Genomic DNA, 26,642 nt, shown 5'->3' on the forward strand with positions numbered 1-26,642 from the left:
TAAACGGTGGTAAATAGAAGCTTCCTTGAAGAGCTATAGTTGTTGATGTTTTGTTAACAGCTACAATGTCAACCAAAAGAACCCTTTTTCATGTGGAAAAGGCTACTCTAGAGTCAGTCAGGTTCCTCTTTGGCTGCTGGATGTGGTGGTCATCTGGGCTAATTTGAGTTATAGCTAAAACAGTTTTAGTTTCAGGTGTGGGCCGCACCAGTAAAACCGCTCCCAGTTGGGAGCTTAACTTGATAAAAGCACTCATTCTAAGCATTATATGGTCTCTTGTTTGTGTGTTGGGGAAAACTGGGCATAATTATAGTATTTTATTTTGCTCTTCTTGCTGTGGTGGTAGTTTTTTGTGCTTTTCAAGCACAGTGCTGCTGAGTGGCTCCCAGTGCAGTTTTTTGTGTGTGCCACTTTTCCCCCTTTTCTCCCAATGTAGTCATTATTATGCCAATTCCCTGATTTCCCCACACTTGCGTAATGTTGTCACTGCTGACCCTAACTCGGTCCTATAGACAAATCCATGGAGCGGAGCCTTGTAGCCCAGTTGTAGGCAATCAATGCTGCGGTGTTGAGCTGCAGTTAATGTGACACCGAAGCTATGATTGTGCCCAGGGCAGCCTGCATGGATCTGTCCATAGACACGTTCAGAAACGGGTCTCATGGTCGCAGCTAACGTATTTCCTGTAGGCGGAGCCAACATAGCTGCAGTGTAAACAGGCACCTCTTCTACTACAGTGAATGGAAAAGTGACTTGTGTTCTTCGGCTCAAACGTTATTCTTTTACCTGCTTTTTACTAACACTAACTTTACAAAGATGCCCAGAACATGGGGATGAACCTGTGTAGTTTATGGCTGCTCCAACAGTAGTTGCAGCATTCACCCAATCTTTCTGTTATTAACACATGGCTGCTGTACTTTATACCTCATTCTTTAAATGTTTAGTATGAGGTATGAAATACAGCAGCCTTGTGTTCGTACAACAGAAAGATTGCAGGGTATTGGGTAAGACTGACGTTATGTACTGTATCTTTCAGGACCTTTCACTGCTTCGTCTCAACCATTACTCATTGGCTCTAAAAGTACTGGGAATCGGAAATACTCAAAGATGGAGTGCCGTGATTTTTTCCCCCCAGTTTGTGAGGAAACTGCAGGGTGTGCGGAAGTCATCTCTCTATAAGCACTGCTTTACAAAATGGAAAGAATACTCTCATGATATTGCACTCTTAACATTCAACTGGGGATTAAGCCCCACCCCCACCCTGCCTCTCACTTAATTGGCTTAGATGAATATCTAAAGGGCTAAAGCCGTTTTAAGCCACGCAATTAGTAGAGCCCGTTATTGAATTTGTGAGGGAGCCACGGATACTGATGTTTGTCATAAACAACCCTTAAACCCTATACACGATATACTGTATGGCTATATACTTCATACACAGCAAAATGTTTATTTATAGAAAAGTATAGCGATGGAGAAAAAAAGAGGGGAGTCTTTGGGAGAAAATTGCCCGAAATTCAATATGCTCTCCAATTATCATGTGTAATAGCCTGTAAAATCCTAATATCTATTCAGCCACTTGGAAAGGCACACGAAATGGCCCGGCCACTTAGCCCACTTTCTCTGGCCCCTTCCTGCCCATGACAGACGGCCCTGTCTGAGGAGCAAGGAGAAATAATATAAGTCATATTTCATTCAAAGGCCCCACCATGTATCCACATCCTTTCTGATTAACTGACTTTCCCTCCCTTCTTCATCTTTCCAATTCCTCCAAACGCCAAGTGGTGATTACCTTCATTGAACTTTACACTTCGTTTCTCACCCCTCTCTCTCTCTCTCTCTCTCTCTCTCTCTCTCTCTCTCTCTCTCTCTCTCTCTCTCTCTCTCTCTCTCTCTCTCTCTCTCTCTCTCTCTCTCTCTCTCTCTCTCTCTCTCTCAACACTTCACTGCATCCTGGAGGTCGGCTGCACTAAGAATATTCTTCTGTTTATCATATATTCATTCATAGTCACTGTTGATAGACTGTACAAATACAGTATGTCCCAGATACTCCACTGACACATCGTCCATACAGTAGGCCTATTTGGACTCATTGTTGATAGATTCATAAAGTCATTGGCAGAAGCATTCATTCAAAGACCTGGTTGTGTCACAACCCAAGTCCAGGAATTTGAATTTATTTTATTTTGTATTGGCTCTTGACTCTTACCGGTTCGTCCATTTCACTCTTACTGATGTCACTACTTATGAAACCTGAATCGAACACATTATTTTATAATTTAGACCTATACAGTGTAGGTTTGACTTGATGGGCTGTCCCGTTCTCCTATAGGACAGTGTATTGTGTAAAAAATAAAAATACATGCATATATCCGCCAGGCCGCAGATCATCTGGGGTGGATACTCAACTCATAAATGAAACCCAGCAGTTGAGCTAACTTTGACGGTAAATCCACCGTCTGCCACTCATCAGCTACTGTGTGTGTGTGTGTGTGTGTGTGTGTGTGTGTGTGTGTGTGTGTGTGTGTGTGTGTGTGTGTGTGTGTGTGTGTGTGTGTGTGTGTGTGCGTAGGGACCAAGCTGTTTGCACCTGCAGTTTTTGCAATAAACCTGTCAAGAGACAAAACTCATCTTCATCTCTTGGCTGGTAGCGTGCACATTCCCTGCTGGCATGTTCTTGTGCACCTCTTTTACCCTTGCCACGTGAAAACTGCAAAAAACTACAAATTCGGGACCACGTGACGCGGCTGTTGAACCGGAAGTATTAGCTGATGCTAAACAGCGGGGTCGATCTAGTATAGAACTAGCATGGAGGACGCTAATCTGCTAACCAGAGCAACACGCAAGGTTTTTATTTGCATCATAAGATCATGCTTCATGTCATATCACCTCATCTGAGCTTCAATTGCGAGATAAACGCAGCTAAAGATTGCAGCCATTAGGGACTCTATGGAGCGTGGATGATCGTTATGCAACTTTATTTATTTTTTCATCCGTTCCAAGATGGATGGGATTTGAGGCGATAAGCGCTGTATCCAAGAGGCCTACCGTAAAGCCACGCCGTAAAACGTATATTTACATTGTACATTAAAGTGAAAGGGTTTATTAATCGTAGATATAAGATTATGGCTCGAAATGTGTTAATCAATTGACATGTCAGTTATCTCCTTGCACTCAAAAACAGCCAAAAAACTATAACAACAACCATAACAACACTTGTCTGTTGGCTGTCTCACTGTTTCTCTCTCACTCACATGCTGCATTGAAAAGAAACAGGAACTGACTGCAGTCATCACCATCGTGAGCACAGAATTGCATTCAAAGTGACATTTTTCATTTTCTTCCTTACATTTACTTACCCTGAACAGCACGCACTGTGCCCAGAATAGGTCAGCATGGATTCTTCTGAGCTGCGTTGGATGAGGCAGCACACAGCAGTCATTCTCAACCATTTTACTTTTAAGGAGTTTGATACGGTTTTGATCTCTGCAGGGACCCCAACTATGAGAGTGTGGGAGAACCTTACGGGTGCTAAATGTACCCGTAATGGGGTTTGGGGACAACCAGTAGCATAGTTTAACATGAGCCCACCACATTCATTCTGCATTGGCCCTATAAAAATAAATAATAAAACGTCTATAAGCCTGCCCCCCTTCCTCCCTATCAGTCACATGTGAACCATAGCCTAATGATATTGCTGTACACTGAGCATGTTTATTGTATGTTCTCTGATGGTACAGCAAATCTACTGTACGAGGGTTTATTGCAGCATGATTAACAGTCGCTATTAACAACATTCACTCTGTGGCTGCTGGCCTATATATCCCACCATCTTGTCTCTTTTCATAGCAGCACATGCCCCACACCCACTGTACTATATCCTCTAACTTAAGCTCCCGTCTCTGTGTGAGAAGTGACAACTGGCCTAGTAGTAGCAGTGGTGCTTATCTCCCTCATCTCTCCCTCGCTAGACACCAACTCAGATTGTCTGCTTGTGGGAAGGAAGCCGAGGCAGAGTTTGCTCATTTGCCACCCTCTTCAGTGAGACACCCCACCACCGCCACCTCTCTCTCCACCATCATCTCACAGTGTCACATCTGAAAAGAGCAGGGAGCCCTCGCCACCTCTGCCGCCACATTCCCCCGTCCTGTGGCGGCCTGATAAGCTCTGACTTATTTCCTCCATGTGGGTCAGAAAGGCTTGGAGACGCCGCTTGTGTTGCCTTTTGTAATTACATCTGCTTCACGGCACTGTCTCTGTTCCTCTCACACAGTAAAGTCCTGAGTGTCAATTTACTGTATACAAATGGAACCAATTGGACCCGTAAGGATCCATTTGGTTCCATTTGTATGCACTGTACACATCAAGTTAACTCTAGATTTTACTGTGCACTCTCCCCCTCCAAGTAGATTTGTGTCCATGTGGATGTGTGTGCACGTGCCTGTTTGTATAACGTTTGCTGGCACACGGGTCGATGTAATCTGTGTATATGCACTGCGTGGTTATAGGCCATTCCTCTTAGCGCGCAGGCATGCAGTACTCTCCATTTAATGGAAAGGCAGGCCTTTGTCATGCCAGGTACCGTACATAATATACTGTACCTCAATACATTCAGCTCAACCCATTGTGCTGCAGCCCTCACCCCGCTGGCCTTTATTATGACTCTGCAGATCCCAAGGTGCACGGCCGCGCACGCCTGAGTTGATTCGTCTGACCTCCGGAGACATTCCTCCTGCCCATGGTGCGGCGAATAGCCTCATGAAGACGCTGTTATGCATACAGATTGCACTCAAAAGGAATGAAGGTATAAGTATTCTGTATAGTTGTGATTGTGACGCGCGCGTGCGTGCCTGCGTGCGTGCGTGCGTGGGTGTGTGTGTGAGCGTGCATTGGTAGAACATCTGTCTGTTTGATTCCCGGTTCCTCCTGGCTGCGTGTCAAAGTGTCCTTAAGCAAGACACTGAACCCCTAACTGCTCCCGATGAGCAGGTTGGTGCCTTAATTGCATGGTTTCCTCCACCATTGGTGTGTGAATGAATGAATGAATGTGAAGTACATTGTAATGTATGGAGAAAAGCGCTATACTGTAAATGCAATCCATTTCCAGTTTACCATTACAGTTGTTATACGGTAATGCCCAGAGTTAAACTACCCAAGGGATATTATTATTATTACAATTGGCTATGGATGACTTGGTTATGCTCTTTTAGAGGCATTCGATCGATACGCCCACTATGAAATAATTCCATTGAGTGTCTGTGATTATCAAAACGATCATGGTTTCATAGTTAGCCAACGCAGACATGAATCCCTCGGCTTTTGGCTGCAGTTCAGAATAGATGTGTCGAGAAATACACAACGCTGCATTTTCTGACATTTCAAAGGCTTCCCTTTCATCCCACTCATTGCGACCTATGTGCAGTGCAGACTACATTAGTCAGCTCTCTGCAACAACCCTGTTCCTTAGATTTAGTCCATTTGACAAAGGAAAGGCCTCGAGTGAAACCGCTGAACCACAGGAGCCATCTTTCTACCAGCAGAGGTGTGTGTGTGTGTGTGTGTGTGTGTGTGTGTGTGTGTGTGTGTGTGTGTGTGTGTGTGTGTGTGTGTGTGTGTGTGTGTGTGTGTGTGTGTGTGTGTGTGTGTGTGTGTGTGTGTGTGTGTGTGTGTGTGTGTGTGTGTGTGTGTGTGTGTGTGTGCGCATGTGAGGAGTCCACAATGCTGAGGCTCTATAGAGTACTGTATGTCCTACTGCAGATACTGTACCTGCCACGGTATCTGGTTATGGTCTTCCCCCTGATCCCAGGCTCAGACTGTCACTCATGTCTAATGCTCCAACAGAGCTCAGAGCTCCCTGTTGACCAGCAGCAGCAGAGAGGCCCGGCGCTGTTGTGTGCAACATACATATTAACTGTATGATGATTTCAGGCGTGACAGTACAGTAGAGTGATGGTACAGTACAGTAATGTGCTGTAATTGTCTATGGGAAAAATAAATGGCCAATTTCTCAGTGGAACCAGATAACCACGCCTACTGTTACAGTATATACAAGTCCCTGTTGGCTCATACTAGAATTTATCTAGAATTGTTTACAACCAGAAGATGAGCATTTATGTTTTCCGTTTTTCTCAGCTTGATGCTGCTTGAAGGTTGAGCAATCTTTTCAGCTGGGGCGTTTTTAGGCGAGCGCTTTGACGTTTTCAGCCGGGACAAAAGCGGTGGACGTGGCCCATAATTGTACCAGTTGCTAGAGGCATATGTTTGGGGATCTGCCTTGACCACCCAAAGCATTATTACCAGTGCAAGTAGTTTGTCCTGCGTGAGCTTTCACAAGGTATAGGCACTGTATAGTGCATGTACAGTACAGACGTTAATTGTATATTGTTGCACTAGAAGTCATCTCTAGTCTACTTCCATTGGCTGGATTTCCCAAACAACACTTCTTACACCATGGTGTAAGAAGTGTTGTTTGGGAAACCCAGCCATTGTCTTTAACAAGACATTGAAAACATTCTGTACAGGAGCTTTATATAACTACCACAGACCCAGCCTCCATCTTGACACTTTTTCATTCATTATTCTTTTTCCTCCTTTCACCCTAACTCAGCCTTTCTTATCTTCCTAATTTCTTTCCTTCCTTTTGATGTTTAGTTACCTATAGCTGAGTCCGCATTTGATCAGGCCTACTTGTTTTTCTTTGATTGTGTTCATCCTAATTGTTTTATTATTATTATTTAGTTTTGACACAACATAAAAAATAGCTTTATTTCCATTGCGGGCCTTGGAGTGTAAATGTGACTTCTACCCCTTACTTCCTTTTTCTTCGCCTTACTTTCTCGCACGTCCCCTCACCTCCTCCTTGGTATAACCCCCTCTCTCTCTCTCTCTCTCTCTCTCTCTCTCTCTCTCTCTCTCTCTCTCTGTCTCTGATCTGGTACTGTAGAGTGGCTCTTTGATCTGTGGTCCAGAACACAGGATGAGGTTTGATCTGCTGGCACAACAAGAACATCCCATTAGGGGCTGGACACAAACCCTGACAGACGCTTTCTGCTGCTGTGCCCTGGAAGCTTACCCCCCCATCTCTGCACGCACGCAACGCACGCACACACCCCACTACCACCACTGTCAAAGCCCCTGATGCTCTCTGAGCCTTTCATTGGCTCCGTGTTGGCCATGATTGGCTTAGCATACACTGTAAAATCGTCCATGTTAATTTTATTGTAAACTGTAAAAATGTGACCAAATGGACCCTTGTGGGTCTCGTGTCAAACGGCTTTAACGCCAAGTAGGGAGGGGACCATATGAAAGTTTCATGTCACGATTGTTGTGGCCACAATTATTGTGATTAACGATATTATTGCGATACTCAAAATTTGCTTAAAACTCCACTTTTGTACCTCATATTTTGAGGGGACATTAGCCAAAAATAGCATATACAGTACAAGCTCACACCGCATAGCTTGTACTATTTTTGACAAGGACATTTGGTGTAGACGGGGAAAAAGGTCCAGAGCCAACCCATGTCCAGTGTTTGACGACCAATTTCATGATAAATTTAAATCTCTGTGATATGATTATTGTGAACGTTTTAACGATAACAATGATTATCCCATCCCTAATGCCAGCCAGGTTCACACAGCGTTTTGATTTGATACTATAGTCCTCTCTGTTGGGGGATTAACATGGAAATGAACTAGACAAATAGACAAGGTACAGAGAACACTAATCACTTTCTGTTCTTGACCTCAGTCACTTATCTTACCCTGGAACCATCAGAGTATGTCCCATGCAGCCTGCCATGTGCAGCAGCTTTGTTATCTCCAACGGAGCCAAACATTTGTCTTGGTGTCTATTGTTCTGGCTCCATGCGCAAAATCAATGGCGCTCATTCATCACGCGCTCATTGAAAATGAGCATATTTGTTTGAACATTTGTGTGTATTTTTCAGTAGCCTACAGTAAGAGGCAGAAATGCCAGATTTATCAAAAGCGAGATATGCTACGGTCATGGTATTTTGGGTGCTGAAAAGGCATGATTCTCCCCGCTTATCTCATCTTGTGCATCTAATGTGCAGTCACACACATGTGCACACGTGTCACATGTACTGTGTGTGTGTGTGTGTGTGTGTGTGTGTGTGTGTGTGTGTGTGTCGGACTGACTGACTGACAATACTGTAAACACACAAATACGCACACACTAAAACACACTGTGTGCTTCCCGGTTCCGTCACAAACAGCCTGTGATGGATGGGCCCCTTCCATTTTAAACAGGGAGAAAACACGCGCCCCCGGGGACCCTTGTGTGTGGAAGTACTTTGAAGTGTCCACATTTAATTCTTCTGTATGATAAATGAGAGGGGAGCCGCAGCCGCAGCCTGCGAGGGAAAAGGCCCAGGCTAACTCGACGAGGGGAGAGCAGGAACAAATGTAGCGATAGCTGATAAGCTGAGGCTGTGTCTCTCTGGCGGCTGCCTTGTTGTTCTGCTCCCCGCAGACCCCCACAGCCAGATAGCAAAACCAGCCTATCAATCAAAGCCATCAATGGCTGGCTGGCTGCGGATTAGAGACAGTGATTTCGGTGGCTGATTGGAGGGGGGGGAAATGCTGATTACGCTCCTCTCTCGGCGTTGATTACACTCTGTCGGTCTGTTTTCAAGCTCAGCCACTGAGCTGTAATTACCGCAGGGCTAAAATCAAGGTTACTAGGAAAGGAGAAAAGAAAAGCCGGCTGGCCAGAGCTCCAGGACTGCTATGGGTCATTTGAACTGTCGCACAGTTTATTTTCGGCGTCCTGCAGTGCATAGTGCACGCCAGTGTGCAGGTGTACACAGTTGCACACACACACACACACACGCACACACGCACACGCACACGCACATACACACTGAGAAAGAGAGGGATCTCCTGGTAAGGAAAATTAATGTGTTTCTCCCCCACTCCTGTCACCATTGTTCTGCCCCTCCCCACCCCTCCTCTCTCCACTCCTCTGGCCTAGTTCCGTCTAGGTGGCAGGGGGTCCCGGCTTGGAGTGCACATACACGTACACTTACACTTACATGCTGTAGATGTACATGCACCCACGGTCACACACATGCATACGCACTCACACCATAGACGCTCACACAGACACACACACACACACACACACACACGTGCATGTGCGCACAAACTCACACACATCTGTCCCTCCCTCTCTTTTACACGCACGCACGCAGACACACACACGCACGCGCGCACACACACACACACACACACACACACACACACCTATTGTGCACATACGCACATACAAAAGGGTCATATCTTCTTCAAATATTTTCCAATTTAAATGAACAATACATCATATGATAGCTTACATTCTGTAGTTTCATAATATGTGAAAACTGAAAAATGACCATGGCCCCCTTGTGTCTCAAACCACTGTATTCTATTCGGTCACATTATTCACATGCACACTGAGTCCTAATCTGAGCTTAATTCATTTAGCTGCTTCACCTTTAAAACTGGAACAGATTCCATGGAGTCTCTCCACTGGCTCCAACCTCACATCCTTCCATCCCACCATTCTGCCTTCATTTCTCTCTCTCTCTCTCTCTCTCTGCCTTCACTGTGTTCACATCTCTCTCCTTCTGTCCCTTTGATCATCACCTGCACAGACTCACTTTCATTCTTTTTGTTCATAGCAACTTGCTCACAGGGCTGTCCGTGTCCGTTTATCACTGCAGCCATTGTATTGTTGACCTATTTCTAAAATATTAGCGCAACTTTCGTTCAACTTTGACCTCTCTATCACATGGAACTATTTTTTGGGCGTAGTGATATGGACACAAAAAACATAGTTCTGTATGATAGAGGGGTCAAAAATGAACGAAAGTTGCACTATATGGTAGAAATAGGTCATGATGGTAGTTTTGTGAATTAATTAATTTTAATGCGTATGTCCCCCTGTGCCCCCCACAAAATGACCGGAACTACTTAATATTTCACCAAAACCAGAGCAGAACTCTGCGGAGCCCCTGAGTGGCCATGGTAAGAAAAATAAATGATCTGGTCCGGACAAGATATTATCTGGTCCGGACGAGATAATAATTATCTGGTCCGGACGGACGAGATAATATCTGGTCCGGACCAGATAATATCTCGTCTGGACCAGATAATTATTATCTCGTCTGGACCAGATAATTATTATCTCGTCTGGACCAGATAATTATTATCTCGTCTGGACCAGATAATTATTATCTCGTCTGGACCAGATAATGATTATCTTGTCCGGACCAGATATTATCTCGTCTGGACCAGATAATATCTCGTCTGGACCAGATAATGATTATCTTGTCCGGACCAGATATTATCTCGTCTGGACCAGATAATATCTCGTCTGGACCAGATAATAATTATCTGGTCCGGACGGACGAGATAATATCTGGTCCGGACCAGATATTATCTCGTCCGGACCAGATAATATCTCGTCTGGACCAGATAATATCTCGTCTGGACCAGATAATTATTATCTCGTCTGGACCAGATAATATCTCGTCTGGACCAGATAATTATTATCTTGTCCGGACCAGATATTATCTCGTCTGGACCAGATAATTTACTTTTCTTACCATGGCCACTCAGGTGCTCCGTAGAACTCCCACCACGGTACTCGGGCAATCAATAAATACAGTTGCAACCACTATGGCACTGTTGACTATTGGCAAGTATTTCATACAGCTTAAGAAAAAAACATTCTGAACTATCCCTTTAAGTACATTTTTATACCATTTTATACATTTTCAGTAGGATCTGACTATGGCTACGCTACAATGTCCTGCTGTCCATGCATTTCAGTAGCAGGATCTCAGCAGTACGGTGTCGGTGGAACAGTATCTAAGGGCTCGGCTCTTTCAATTACTACAGCCAATGTTTGTTGCTAACAGTGCCGTCTTTGCCTTTAATCTGCAACATGACATTTGGACTGCTGACTTGCCAGCGCACATCAAAAACACATTCTCCTTTCATCTCTGTGTGTTGGTGTTGATGTGTGGAATAGGTGTCATTAGTTCAAAAAAAAGAAAGAAAGAAAGAAAAAAGATTATGCCTGTCGCTATTTCGATTCATTCTCTCCAGTCCTGAAATTGTGACATCCATCGTTGCATTTTATGTCACTGCAAAATGCAAATGACAGTTCTACTGTGTTGCTAACAATACGTGTCAGAGGAAGACAGTTTGTCAGAATAGATTGTGACAGTGACTCACAGCTCTCCCTCACCTGCCTCCCCTCCTACACAACAACATCCTCACTTTAACATATTTAGGACTGAGGCAGATTCTAAAAACACCTTCCAAATCTTTTATTCAAAAATTGCATGTTTGCTATATTATACTCCTACATAGCAACAACTAAGCTAAATGTTATGTTAATGTTTGCTATATAATCCTACATAGCAACAACTAAACTAAAAGGGGTTGCGTCGTAAATGGGTTCTGAGTGCACTCCCTGAGCTGCTGTATTGAATAAATCTGTACAGCGTACCCTTGCTCAGCGTATCACCACATCTGAGAATGTCAAATATTTGAAAATCTTTCAATAATTAAAAAAAACTAAATGTATAGGAAACAAAAAATAAAGGGATATTTAATTGCGGCCCATGAAAATTGGTCCACAACCCAAAAATGGGTCCCGACTTGCCTGGGTTCCAGCCTGATTCGCTGCGTTTGGTGGATCAGAAAATGTCACTGCGCTACTCGGTCTGGACAGACGCTGCTTGACTTGCGTTTCATAACGTCAACTTTTACGTAGCCATGTTGTTGCTGATGCGTCATCAGCCAGCGCCACTCTGTCCATGCCTCTCACTGTTGAAAAGAATAGCGCCGTTCGAGACTTGAGAGTAAAAACCTACTGTAAAAAGTAAACGATTCAGTAGTACAAAATGACGGCCGTGTGGGGTGAGTTTAGTGAATGAGCACCACAGACCAAATAAACGATTCAGTAGTACAAAATGACGGCCGTGTGGGGTGAGTTTAGTGAATGAGCACCACAGACCAAACAGAAGCCACGGTTCCATTTCAACCTTCATATGTCCCGCCTACCTGCGGAGAACAGGAGACTGTCAATAGGAGACTGTTTTCAGATCCGCGGAACGCAGCGAATCAGGCTGGAACCCAGGCTATAGGTCCGGACCCACTGTTTGGAAAACATTTATTTAGACAACGCTTAACCCATTCGACTCATGTGTGCCTCATCCTTAATGCAGCGCATCACAGCAGCATTAATTAATCATCATTAATCAGAGTGGCTCAGTGGCTCAGGAGGTACAGTGGCCATCTGGGAACCAGGAAGTCCCCTGTTCCATCATCGGCTCCTCATGGCTTTTTGTCGTAGAGTCCTTGAGCAAGACACTGAACCCCTAACTGCTCCTAAAATAATCACGTTAAAAAGCGCTGCCGTGGGTTGATAACGTTATAAGGGAGCATATTCCACTGTGTATGATGTAGTGCTTTCCACACACGCCATCACACAACATCTTTTCATAATCCTGCCAACGGTACTATGTATACTTTATCATGTGCACCAGTGTATATGTGCCTTGCGTTCCTGCACAGCTAGCTACAGTGAATGTTCAAAAGGAGTGTGCCCATGGTGACAGCATAATGAATTGCTCTCACAGTATGAATAGGCCAGATTCTTCTCCTCTTCTGGTTAAAGACTTCCCGCAGCTCATCAGCTGGCTCTAAATACAGAAGCATATACACTGCATATACTGCTGCTGACCCAGGGGGGCTGTATCTATTGCCAGCACATACAATATAGCATCATAACTAAACTGTTAAAGCGATCCACCTCTAAAACTAATATTTCCCTGAGGTTAGACAACAGAACTACATGCTAAAATTACAGTTTTAGCTAGCAATACCATGTCAAATCCTTGTGTAGGTTTTGTCTGCTGCCATTTAATTTGATAAGCAGCTGTCTTGCTATTGGCTGAAGGGTTAAAACATTTTGGTATAGTCCACAGCAATTACCTCAGGAGCAGCAGCTAGCGCAAGCGCGCGCGCACGGTGTCCTCCTATATGGCGGGGTCTCTCTGATTGGCCTGGTAGCTCGGATATGACTCACACAATCTACAGTGGCTCTCTCTCTCCCTACATTAAACGCACTAAGGCTTTTTGCACACATGCATAAACCCCACACCCACCAGAGGTATTCCATTTTCAACAAACAACCTGCTGTTTTCCTCTCCCTTGGACCCCTCCACCCGCCAGGGGGGGCGATAACAATGATCTAATGAGCACTGCCGCTGCTCACAACGGCTACTGGCTCCTCCTCTGCAGTGGTTGAAAGTAACCAAGTATACATTTACTTGAGTAGACAAACTTACACAATTCACTAATTAACCACTTGTTTCAACAAGAGGCTCTAAAGTTGGGGCCTTATGTGTGCCTGAACGCAGTTTTATTTCCTCCATTACATTGTTTACATCGAGTGTACTGGCTTTCACCTGATGCGCACCGCCATGCACTGCCACCCATTGAGGAATACAGGGAACACAGACGGGATTAAAACTCATATCAATTGAAAAATACAGACTAATACAGTGCACACGGGTTCCGAATGTCGAGTTAACATCCGTGGCTAGCTACAGAAAGAAAATGTACTTCGCCATTTGTACTTTTGAATACTTGAGTATTGACTTGAGTATGTACTTTGTCCACCACTGCTCTCCTGCTGAGACGCTGACCAGAAGAGACGTCCAGGTCTGTGTCTGTGTCCTCGGGCTAATTGCTGCTACTTGGCTGAGAGTCTTTCTGCAGCGCTCTCATTGACTCTGAGGGCTCCGGGGGGGGGGCAGGGGGGGGGGGGGGGGGGGTTCACACAGGCTCCCAAAGACAAACAAACCTGGCTGGACAATCGATAACGGATGCAAGAGTTACCGTGGCCGCTGATTAGGATTCTCTTGGAATTCGTGTGTGTGTGTGTGTGTGTGTGTGTGTTGTGTGTGCATTGTGTATGATGTGTGTGCGACTGTGCGTGCGTTGATTGTCCCCACTCTTTCAGTGCTAACTAGAATCTTCAGCCAGTCCCCGAGTGCTTGTTTATGTGATTTTGATTAAGTGCATCACACAGTTCAGAGCTAGCCGCACAACAACACTAGACTAATACTCTCAATGTAATTATTCCCTTGGCATCGCCCCAACAGCAGCAAAAGCAAGATGCTCACATCCAGCAAGGCGTAGATCTGAGGATTGATAACCTATATGTAGGTCTACAGTGCCAGGCACAGACCAGCTTCAAATGTCTTCAGTTTTCATGACTGTCAGCTTGTGTGCTCATCACCATGTGTTTCCAGTCCACTGTGGGATGCATTGCTAGAGTGGTTTCTGTGGTCAAGAGAAATTCAGCTCGCAGCCTGACATGTGTCCCTGTCATGCCACTGGCTAATAAGCATGTGTACAGAGTCATCTCTCCTCTGCTCTCCTCTCCTCTCTACTCCTTTCTTCTCATGTTTGCTTTTGTTCTCGTCTCCAGCCTGTCTGACTCACAATGATGATCTTGACCAAGCGCAAGGCAAGGTCAAGGTTGGCCAGCAAATTGCCTCAGAGCAATCAGCCGCGTCTCTCTTGTGCCAACAGTGTGGGCTCTCTCTCTCTCTCTCTCTCTCTCTCTCTCTCTCTCTCTCTCTCTCTCTCTCTGTCTCTCTCTCTATCCATCTCACTCCATCTCTCTCTGGCCCTCTATCTGTCTTTCTTCCTGCGTGTTTACCCGTAAGGAGACGTGTGTCAGGAGGAGTTGGTGGGCAGGGGGGGGGGGGGGGGGGGGGGGTTCCGCTGTGCTTTGAAGTCTGGGCTCTGACCGCAGGCTGGAGACTTGAAAGCACGAAGCGATGCTGTGTTGGTGACATTTCAGCACCGACCGGCATAACCATGGCAGGGTGCCTGTGTGTGTGTGTGTTTGTGTGTGTGTGTGTGTGTGTGTGTGTGTGTGTGTGTGTGGTGCACGCGCATGTGCGTGTGTGAGAGTGTGCGTGCGTGCATTTATATACGGTAGGCCTATATAGTTATGTATGTGTTTGTGTGGACACTGTATGTGTGATGTGAACAAAGGGGTGTCTCAGCCAGCTTGGACTCAGCTGTCTTGCAGAACGTCTACTGCTGGGGGGCTGTTTGCTTATGATCCCAATGGGACCTGGCTTCCATTACATGACCCCCCCCCCCCCCCCCCCCAATCCAACAATAGTGACACAAGGACACAGTGCTGCAGATCATAACCACTTCGGGTATTAAATATGCCGCACGCACGCTCACACGGGCACACGCGCACATGCTAACACACACACACACACACACACACAGTAACATTTATGTACATAGAGATAAATAGTAATGGCTTCGTAGATGAACATGCTTTCTCATACATAATGTATGTGCACAAATTAATACTCACTGACTTCTTTTGTTGCATTCGCCTACATTGTTTCCTCACACGTAACACACAACACAGCATCAAGCATGGTCTGTATAGGCTAGGAGAATGTCTTAGTGTGGAACTGTGCGTGCGTGCGTGTGGGGAGTGGAGTGGCCCAATCCTGTGAATGGAGTACAACAGGTGTTAATGTGTCAGCACAGCGCACAGGATGCCACATGTCGCAGTATCATGATCAACCTAACAGCTGTCTCACAATATTGTGTGCACGCCGTGCACGTCTGTGTTTGTGACATGTAGTAGACTCTAAGGCTAGGCTTTGAGGGAAGTTTGGATAAAAATGCAAGGACACTCAAAGAGAAAGGGGCAAGGAATGAAAGTATTGTTATGGCCATAGCATAGTAGTATATATGTATAGTTTATATGTATAGTTTCATTTTATAGATATTCCACTGTTACTTTCTTAGCTTACGCATGTTTCATGATAAATGCTTTTATGTGATGTATTCGCATGCTTTTGTTCTTGCTTAATGCAAATCGCTCTGGATTAAGAGCGTCTGCTAAATGCCTAAATTGTATTGTAAATTGCCATCACGACTAATCATATGTTTATCGATCGTGTGTGTGTGTGTGTGTGTGTGTGTGTGTGTGTGTGTGTGTGTGTGTGTGTGTGTGTGTGTGTGTGTGTGTGTGTGTGTGTGTGTGTGTGTGTGTGTGTATGTGCGCGTGTGTGCTCTCAGGTGGAGATTGAGAAGCTGGACTACCACCATTACCTGCCTCTGTTTTTTGACGGGCTGTGTGAGACGGCCCACCCCTACGAGTTCCTGGCCCGCCAGGGCGTCCATGACATGCTGGAACATGGAGGCACCAAGATCCTACCCGTCATCCCCCAGCTCATTATACCCATCAAGAGTAAGTAAGATCCTACCCGTCATCCCCCAGCTCATTATACCCATCAAGAGTAAGTGTGTGCGTGTGTTCGTGTGTGTGTGTGTGTGTGTGTGCACACGTGCGCATACGTGCCTGCGCATACGTGCCTGCCTGCCTATGTGCGTACACCACATGAATAATATGCACTGGTCTGACGTTTCTGCACATGGTGTCATTTGCGAGGATGTTGGGCTAATTGCAAAAAGTGCCCGAAAAGAACCATGGGAATGTTTTTTTGTAAATTACTGATGTTAGGTCATTGTTCATATGATGACACCCCCCAAACTTCATTTCCGCATGCCTTACGCGTGTACTCACCTATTTCACACCCTTGTCCTGCAACGGAATATAACAGTCCTGTGACAAGTAGTTGTGCCAGGATGAGTCCTAAAATGGCCCTGGAGTCATACTGTTCCTATTATTACATTAACCTAACCTAGGGGTGAAGTGTCCTTGTTTTCTTCGTGTTTGCCGGAAGATCCTGGCTCCAAAATTAGTCCTGATAAGCTGCCATGAATGTGAAGTATTGCTACATATAACCGTGTCACAGTGTTATGGCCTGCTGGCCACGCACGCACGCACGCGTGCATGCGCACGCGCGCACACACACACACACACACACACACACACACACACACACACACACACAGTTGGCAGAGGAGTGCGGGTAGAAAGGTCATGTCCCAGGGTGGTTTCAAAAATAGACATCAGAATTTAGACTGAAGTGAACAGCTTGAGGCTCCTTATGGGATAAACTCCATGAAGGAGACGGTGCCTCCTTACACAACACACACATGGAATATGGCTAGGTTTTGGAAATATCGACATACACGCACACACACACATGTTGCACACGCACACACACACGCATTGTACATACATATACACACATGCGCACAGACTGTCTTTTGTTTGGCGCCGCTGCCAACTGGAGTGTCAGTTTCAAAGTGGGAGCCGTTAAGTGGCGCCCAGCGAGGCTGGGATTGTGTTCACGTCATGGGCAGTTGGCCGTGTGTGTGTGTGTGTGTGTGTGAGGGTGAGTGTGTGAGTGTCAGACGTCTGTGCAGGCAGAGGGGCGGAACGGCCAACACCAGGCTGGGTGTGTTGGAGACACGGAGCCATGCTGACAGACTGACCCTGGCAGCGTGCGCTCCCTGGGCGGGACAGCAGTATAAACTCTGTTACAACACTGCATGCTGCTCTGAACACACACATGGTGGGGTCTTGGCCACGGCACCAAGATCACTCTTCATTCTTTGGCTCAAAGCCGCGTCGCTCGCAGAGCATTGCTGTGGTTCTAATGAGAAGCAAAAGAAATTGATCAGGACCAATTCCGTGTGCACGTGTGTATACATGTACTGTATGATCAGTCATCTCACGCTCATGGTTTGAGTTTATCTGTGGTGCTCTGCAACACAGCTTTTACACCACATATGACAGCCTCATCATTTGGTCTGACATTTTGCAATATTTCAAAATGCCTGATGTCCTCCATGCCCTTCGTCAAATAGCCCAACAACACACGCACGCACGCACACTCACATGCACATGCACATGCACATGCACATGCACATGCACATGCACATGCACATGCACATGCACATGCACATGCACACACACACACACACTCAATTTGACATTATGCACAGTGACTCTCTCTCTCTCTCTCTCTCTCTCTCTCTCTCTCTCTCTCTCTCTCTCTCTCACACACACACACACACAGAGAGATACTAGTTTCTAATTCCTCAGCCCTCAGCAGTTTGGGCCGTTCTTGCCTTCGGGAGGCCAGTCTAAAGGTGAAAACACACACCTAGCACTGATAATGGAATTTTAAATGGCCTAGTCCTTATTAGCTTCTTGGTTTATTAAAAATCAGGCCCGTTTGCCATCCACAAGGCAGAGCCGCCAGTCCATGTTGCAGATTAATTACTTTTCCACAGGGCTGGAGTAGAGAAGAGGAGGGATGGAGGGAAGAGGAGGAAAGTAAAAAGACGTCTGCAATCTAAATGGGAAGATATATATATTATTATTTTTTCCTTCTCTGACGTGAATACATCTTCAATGTAGCTGGGGGTCTCTTATCTGTCTGAGCGACTGAGTCACTTCAGGGCCCGGTGCATTTATATGATGACTCCCCGTCACCGGATGAGAATACACAATGAAGAAGATTTGCCTCACTTCACATGGCACTCCCAGGGACCTTTTGTTTTTCATTTCGGAAAGTTTTTCTTTTTTGCATAACATAAGCTTATCACACACAAATATAAAGCAATATAGTGTAATCCAATCAGTAGAAAGTGCAAAAAACACAAATTCTTTTGGATGTAGATTCGGGTAACACTTTAAATAGCTCATTGATCATTCACAAGCAATTCGTACAACATTTACTGTACTACTAACACAGTTGTTTATAGTTGATTAACAACTGCATGTACAAGTAAATTAGCTGCAGCCAACTAATCTAACATCAAAATCCTGGTGTCTACACTGCACATCTGTGCGTACTACTCACCCAGCACCCTCCTGCACCTACAACTGGCCTCATCCTGGTGTCTATCTGGGCCTACTACTCACCCAGCACCCTCCCTGCACCTACAACTGGCCTCATCTGGCCTTCCATCAGGAGACCTAAAAGCATTATGCTATTTGTATTTTTATTTTCTTCAATGTCGAGGAGTCTACATATGAGATGTAACAAATTACACTCCTGTATCTTGAAAGAGATGTGAGTAACAAATCATTATTCAAAGTTATAAGTATATTCTGTACAGTAGTTTATAGAGATTAATAGGACATTATTCTAAAGCTGCAACTCCTCATCAAATTAGGATCAGTCAAGCAGGACTATTGTGACTTTGGGAGAATACATAAAGAGGGTCTTGGATTTGGCTTGCTTCCTTAAATAGGATGGAGGATTCTCAGCCATGCTTCTACTCAGTCGATTGGCATAGCGTTTGTTGAGCCTCAAACCAAAATGAGAGTTTCATTACGAGACCATCCTCAGTTCCGCTTCTTTGCGGGAACAGCTCCTTCTGATCTGGAAAGTGTATTCATACATGGAATGAGAGCAATTCACAGCTAAACACCCCTACCTGTGACATTTCACAGTAGCAGAATACAAGGTCACCGTTGTTTTACTTCCACGCTGAATATGGAGCAGGCCTCGGCGTGAATAGATGATTACTTTATTCATCCCGATGCAGGGGTTTTGTACTGACGTTAATGCATCCAACTCTCAGCCTCCTCCTCCTACCCCCCCCCCACCATCTCTTCTCCTTTTGCATTGAGGCGAGAGTGCCGATGAATAATTGAACAGTCCCGCGGTCCAAATGTCACAGCAGGGAAAATTGTTTGCGCTAGTCTGTAATTATAATTTCATTGTTTGTTATGTTGGTTTGAAATTCCCGTCATTCCACATTCCACCTTATCTGGATGATGGCAGATATATCTGTGCTGTCCGCTCTGGGCAGACACCCGGGCAGAGATGGGGAGATGGTGTCAGACACAATGTGTGTGCTCATCCAGAACGGATACAATGGCTATGCCATTTACACACACACACACACACACACACACACACACACACACACACATGAATAGTTGATGGTGCCAATGAAGATGGTAGCCTAATGCTTGGAAATCACTGTGCTTCTTAATTCTGGCTACAATAGGTGCAACAAACAAAAGTTTATGTCTGAAAGGGAAGGTGACATTAATATCCACCCAATCTGGGTGGAGGACGGACGGTAAATTGACATGAGTCAGAGGTAAGTTGGCGCTCTGCTCACGCACAAGTAGGCCATTCATGGCCAACTTGTGCCAAGAAAACAGCTTACAGGAAGCTTACAGGATCATTGAAGAAGCTAACAGGAAGTGGAAGTACACATCAGCCTGGTGTTGTTGGTGGTCGAGAGTACATTGCTCCCACTCAGCATGCGACATGTCTTTCTGTACTAACCATGGCTAGAGTACATTTCTCCATCTCAGCATGCGACATGTCTTTCTGTACTAACCATGGCTAGAGTACATTTCTCCATCTCAGCATGCGACATGTCTTTCTGTACTAACCATGGCTAGAGTACATTTCTCCATCTCAGCATGCGACATGTCTTTCTGTACTAACCATGGCTATAGTACATTTCTCCCACTCAGCATGCGACATGTCTTTCTGTACTAACCATGGCTATAGTACATTGCTCCCACTCAGCATGCGACATGTCTTTCTGTACTAACCATGGCTATAGTACATTTCTCCATCTCAGCATGCGACATGTCTTTCTGTACTAACCATGGCTATAGTACATTTCTCCATCTCAGCATGCGACATGTCTTTCTGTACTAACCATGGCTATAGTACATTTCTCCATCTCAGCATGCAACATGTCTTTCTGTACTAACCATGGCTATAGTACATTGCTCCCCCTCAGCATGCGACATGTCTTTCTGTACTAACCATGGCTAGAGTACATTGCTCCCCCTCAGCATGCGACATGTCTTTCTGTACTAACCATGGCTATAGTACATTTCTCCATCTCAGCATGCGACATGTCTTTCTGTTCTAACCATGGCTATAGTACATTTCTCCATCTCAGCATGCGACATGTCTTTCTGTACTAACCATGGCTAGAGTACATTTCTCCATCTCAGCATGCGACATGTCTTTCTGTTCTAACCATGGCTATAGTACATTTCTCCATCTCAGCATGCGACATGTCTTTCTGTACTAACCATGGCTATAGTACATTTCTCCATCTCAGCATGCGACATGTCTTTCTGTACTAACCATGGCTAGAGTACATTTCTCCATCTCAGCATGCGACATGTCTTTCTGTTCTAACCATGGCTATAGTACATTTCTCCATCTCAGCATGCGACATGTCTTTCTGTACTAACCATGGCTATAGTACATTTCTCCATCTCAGCATGCGACATGTCTTTCTGTACTAACCATGGCTATAGTACATTGCTCCCACTCAGCATGCGACATGTCTTTCTGTACTAACCATGGCTATAGTACATTTCTCCATCTCAGCATGCGACATGTCTTTCTGTACTAACCATGGCTATAGTACATTTCTCCATCTCAGCATGCGACATGTCTTTCTGTACTAACCATGGCTATAGTACATTTCTCCATCTCAGCATGCGACATGTCTTTCTGTACTAACCATGGCTATAGTACATTTCTCCATCTCAGCATGCAACATGTCTTTCTGTACTAACCATGGCTATAGTACATTTCTCCATCTCAGCATGCGACATGTCTTTCTGTACTAACCATGGCTATAGTACATTTCTCCATCTCAGCATGCGACATGTCTTTCTGTACTAACCATGGCTATAGTACATTGCTCCATCTCAGCATGCGACATGTCTTTCTGTACTAACTATGGCTAGAGTACATTGCTCCCCCTCAGCATGCGACATGTCTTTCTGTACTAACCATGGCTATAGTACATTTCTCCATCTCAGCATGCGACATGTCTTTCTGTACTAACCATGGCTATAGTACATTGCTCCCCCTCAGCATGCGACATGTCTTTCTGTACTAACCATGGCTATAGTACATTTCTCCATCTCAGCATGCGACATGTCTTTCTGTTCTAACCATGGCTATAGTACATTTCTCCATCTCAGCATGCGACATGTCTTTCTGTACTAACCATGGCTATAGTACATTTCTCCATCTCAGCATGCGACATGTCTTTCTGTACTAAACATGGCTAGAGTACATTTCTCCATCTCAGCATGCGACATGTCTTTCTGTTCTAACCATGGCTATAGTACATTTCTCCATCTCAGCATGCGACATGTCTTTCTGTACTAACCATGGCTATAGTACATTGCTCCCACTCAGCATGCGACATGTCTTTCTGTACTAACCATGGCTATAGTACATTTCTCCATCTCAGCATGCGACATGTCTTTCTGTACTAACCATGGCTAGAGTACATTTCTCCATCTCAGCATGCGACATGTCTTTCTGTACTAACCATGGCTATAGTACATTTCTCCATCTCAGCATGCGACATGTCTTTCTGTACTAACCATGGCTATAGTACATTTCTCCATCTCAGCATGCGACATGTCTTTCTGTACTAACCATGGCTAGAGTACATTGCTCCCCCTCAGCATGCGACATGTCTTTCTGTACTAACCATGGCTAGAGTACATTTCTCCATCTCAGCATGCGACATGTCTTTCTGTACTAACCATGGCTATAGTACATTTCTCCATCTCAGCATGCGACATGTCTTTCTGTACTAACCATGGCTAGAGTACATTTCTCCATCTCAGCATGCGACATGTCTTTCTGTACTAACCATGGCTATAGTACATTTCTCCATCTCAGCATGCGACATGTCTTTCTGTACTAACCATGGCTATAGTACATTTCTCCATCTCATCATGCGACATGTCTTTCTGTACTAACCATGGCTAGAGTACATTTCTCCATCTCAGCATGCGACATGTCTTTCTGTACTAACCATGGCTATAGTACATTTCTCCATCTCAGCATGCGACATGTCTTTCTGTACTAACCATGGCTATAGTACATTTCTCCATCTCAGCATGCGACATGTCTTTCTGTACTAACCATGGCTATAGTACATTTCTCCATCTCAGCATGCGACATGTCTTTCTGTACTAACCATGGCTATAGTACATTTCTCCATCTCAGCATGCGACATGTCTTTCTGTACTAACCATGGCTATAGTACATTTCTCCATCTCAGCATGCGACATGTCTTTCTGTACTAACCATGGCTATAGTACATTTCTCCATCTCAGCATGCGACATGTCTTTCTGTACTAACCATGGCTATAGTACATTTCTCCCACTCAGCATGCGACATGTCTTTCTGTACTAACCATGGCTATAGTACATTTCTCCATCTCAGCATGCGACATGTCTTTCTGTACTAACCATGGCTAGAGTACATTACTCCCCCTCAACATGTGACACGTCTTAATTGTCTGTACTAACCATGGCTAGTAGAGTACATTGCTCCCCCTCAGCATGCGACATGTCTTAATTTTCTGTACTAACCATGGCTAGGCGAGCAGTTTGCATGGGACATACAGACGTACAGTATACAGTATAGCTAAATCTGACATTTAAAAAATCACACTTGTGTAAAGTGATGGGCGCCACTTGACGTATGCATTGGCATACATATGAACACGTCCCTCACATTTTTCTTTTCTATCAAATATATTAAGCAATATTACACAAGAGCATTTGCATTACCATGATTATTGGGTAGAGGCAGAGCAGAGTTCTGCAAGAATAAGATCTATAAATGTTGCTCAAAAGCAGAATTTATGTGATATATATATATGCCCCGAGCTGAATTAAAACAGTTGCACTATGTTTAGAAAAGTCGATTTGCTCGTCCACATATGACGTAAATTATCTTTTCATTGTCAATGGCATTTACTGTTTGTGTTACCACAAAAAGCTGATTTGTTCACTTCAGACACATATATATATTTTTTTTTTATTGGGGACAGCCAAGTAGTACATCTGACAAGAAAATCTTTGCACATAGTCACCCTTTTTTTTTAATCATCACAAACATCAACAAACAACGTACACCCCCCATTAAAATATCATGGGTCACAGTCAAGAGTATTGTACACTTGTAAGAGAGGCACTTCAGACACATAGGAATAAATATTCAATGGCAAATGTGACACGTGTATGCTGTATATAGGAGGGGCTAGTGCCCCTCAAAAATCGATTCATATTGTGGGACATTTCGCTCTCAAAATGACAAGTTGACAACCTCGTATTATCCTGGAAATACATGGGGTCTGAAAGAGACGTCCCTGATTACTCAGCCAGTCCAGCGATAGACAACTTTTCCCAACTAAACACACACTGTAATAGCTTGTCTTTGTAGTTGCTGAGGGACTTTTCTTGCTGACACAGTTACCTTCTGATCAGATCCTGCATTGACATTCTTAGTCACCTGAGGAAGAGATGCTCTTCTGTGCACTTTTGACCACAATTTCTACCCGTTTACTTTTGTCTTTCCCTGGTTCCCATAGTAATCAAAGTAGATTAACACTAGCCAGACTAGAAAAACACTAGCCACTTGAAGAGTGTTTGAGCTTGAAGTAGTGACTGTGATCCTAAATCCAGGCCAACTGAGCCTGCTCAACATTAGGACAGTATACACATAAGCATGATAGGATGTTAATTGCTCACCAGTCCACCTTCATGGACGCAGATGCATTGCTATGTTTCTACACTCAGTTAATCATGTTTCTCCTTTAATTTGCCCCCTGCTGTGTGCATGCGCGCATGTACAGTATGTGTACAGTACAGTACAGTACAGTACAGTACATTACATTACTGTGTGTGTGTGTGTGTGTGTGTGTGTGTGTGTGTGTGTGTGTGTGTGTGTGTGTGTGTGTGTGTGTGTGTGTGTGTGTGTGTGTGTATATATATATATACACGTGCACATGTCACACACACATGTGTGAAATTGTAAAGTGCACATGTAACCTGTCAGCCTCTAACAGCATGGGTGACTTTCTACATAGGGTACCCATCTCCTTATAGTACTGCTGCCATGTTCCATGCTTCTTGTGCCTGAAACTGAAGGTGACATTTTACCTTACTGCGTTTGATGTTTGTGTGCACGTGTACGTGTGTGTGTGTGTACGTGTGTGTGTGTGTGTGTGTGTGTGTGTGTGTGCCCTCAAGTATGTGACAATGTGACATCCTTGCATTTTCATACACAAATACTTTGGAGTTGTTGCTCCATTGCTCTCTCTCTCTCTCTCTCTGTTTTCTCTCTCTCTCGCTCTCTCTGTTTTCTCTCTCTCTCTCCCATCTCTATCCCCCCCCCCTCTCTCTCTCTCTCTCTCTCTCTCTCTCTCTCTCTCTCTCCCCCTCCCTCTCTGTCTCTCTCTCTCACTCTCTTGTTGCCTGCTATCATAATTCATATTTGCTTCCTCAGTGTCAGCCACAGGCTCTCTGTGTCTCCTCTCACTCCTAGCAGTTCTATTCTTTGTTTTGACGCTTTCTTTTGAAATGCCTTTTTCCCCCTACTTCTCAGCTGCACCGTATGAGCTTGTAATGCAACTCCGCTGTCGTTACTTTGTGGATAATGTATATTCTTCAAACAACTATGTATTTGTACGCTTCCATGGAGAGATGAAGCTGCAAGCTTCCATGGAGAGATAAAGCTGCGCTCCACCAAAGCCTTTTGTAAAAACCTGTGGACAATAATAGGCCAGTGGTTCCCAAAGTGGGGTCCGGGGACCCCCAGGGGTCCTTGAGGGAGTACCAGGGGGTCCCCAGCTAAATTATAGTTTGGAACCCAATGGACCCCTATGGGTCTGTAACTCTGAGAGTGTACAAATGGAACGGGTCCATTTGGTTCCATTTGTACACTCTCAGAGTTAAATTAACATTGATTTTATTACAATATAAATTGGGGGTCCGAGAGATAGAAATGCCACTAAATGGGGGTCCGTAGACTAATGCATGTCAAACTGAGGGTCCTTGAAATTAATCGGGTTGAGAATCACTGCTAGAGCCTTCTCTCATGCAGGGTCCTTGGCATATCTTTTCAAATGGGGGTCCGTGGGCTAGTGTCAATTTGAGGGTCCTTGACATGAAAAAGTTTGGGAACCACGGAAATAGGGGTCCGCACAAAAATAATTGTCGCTAACCTCCTGCACTCACCGACAACGTATTTTCACAGGTGTACCTAGCCTAGAATTGATTTGTTAGTATGCCAAGGAAGTAACTTGTACCCGTCTGTCTGTGTCCCTTTTGTGCCCATATATGGAGATCTCTGTATGTCTGTCTACCTGTGTCCCCTTTTATGCCCATGAGATCCCTGATGCCTATCCTGGATCTTCATATACGGTATATGCCTATTGGGTTGGTTATGGTTATGTCTGAGTCATAGTGACATGGCCATGGTCTCCCCCCTTCCATTAGCCAATTTTAATATAGGATACAGTATATCTCTGCATCCTCTCCCCCTCCTTTGTTCTCTCCATCAGTGGGAGAAGGGAGTTAAGTGCAGCTGCGGGCCAAATTGCTGGGTGATTGGCTCTCACTTAGACTCCTGTGTCCCCAGTGCCGTGCATTGCTGTTGGGCAGATGCACTACCTTGTATATCCAAAGCCGTTACTTACAGGGAATGGAAGAATAACCTGTGTTCCCATGGATCCAGTGTAGTTAGTATTAAATAGTAGCTTGTGATGAAAAATAATCCACAAGCTCTTGTTAATGCCTTTGATTGTATATCTATTTATAAAACCCTCTGAAATACTTAGCCAC

At 44.8% G+C, this 26,642-nt stretch overlaps 1 protein-coding gene across 1 annotated transcript in view; it reads left to right on the forward strand.

The window, feature by feature from the left end:
- The window catches only part of pacrg (PARK2 co-regulated), a 174,219-nt gene that overhangs the window by 55,228 nt on the left and 92,349 nt on the right, over positions 1-26,642 (forward strand). The window contains exon 3 of the mRNA XM_080784602.1: positions 16,144-16,315. Within this exon, the coding sequence (XP_080640728.1) occupies positions 16,144-16,315 (172 nt within the window). The remainder of the gene's footprint in view (positions 1-16,143; positions 16,316-26,642) is intronic.

Source organism: Protomyctophum bolini, assembly GCF_963924005.1.
Source record: "Protomyctophum bolini genome assembly, chromosome: 15".
Lineage (NCBI taxonomy): Eukaryota > Metazoa > Chordata > Actinopteri > Myctophiformes > Myctophidae > Protomyctophum > Protomyctophum bolini.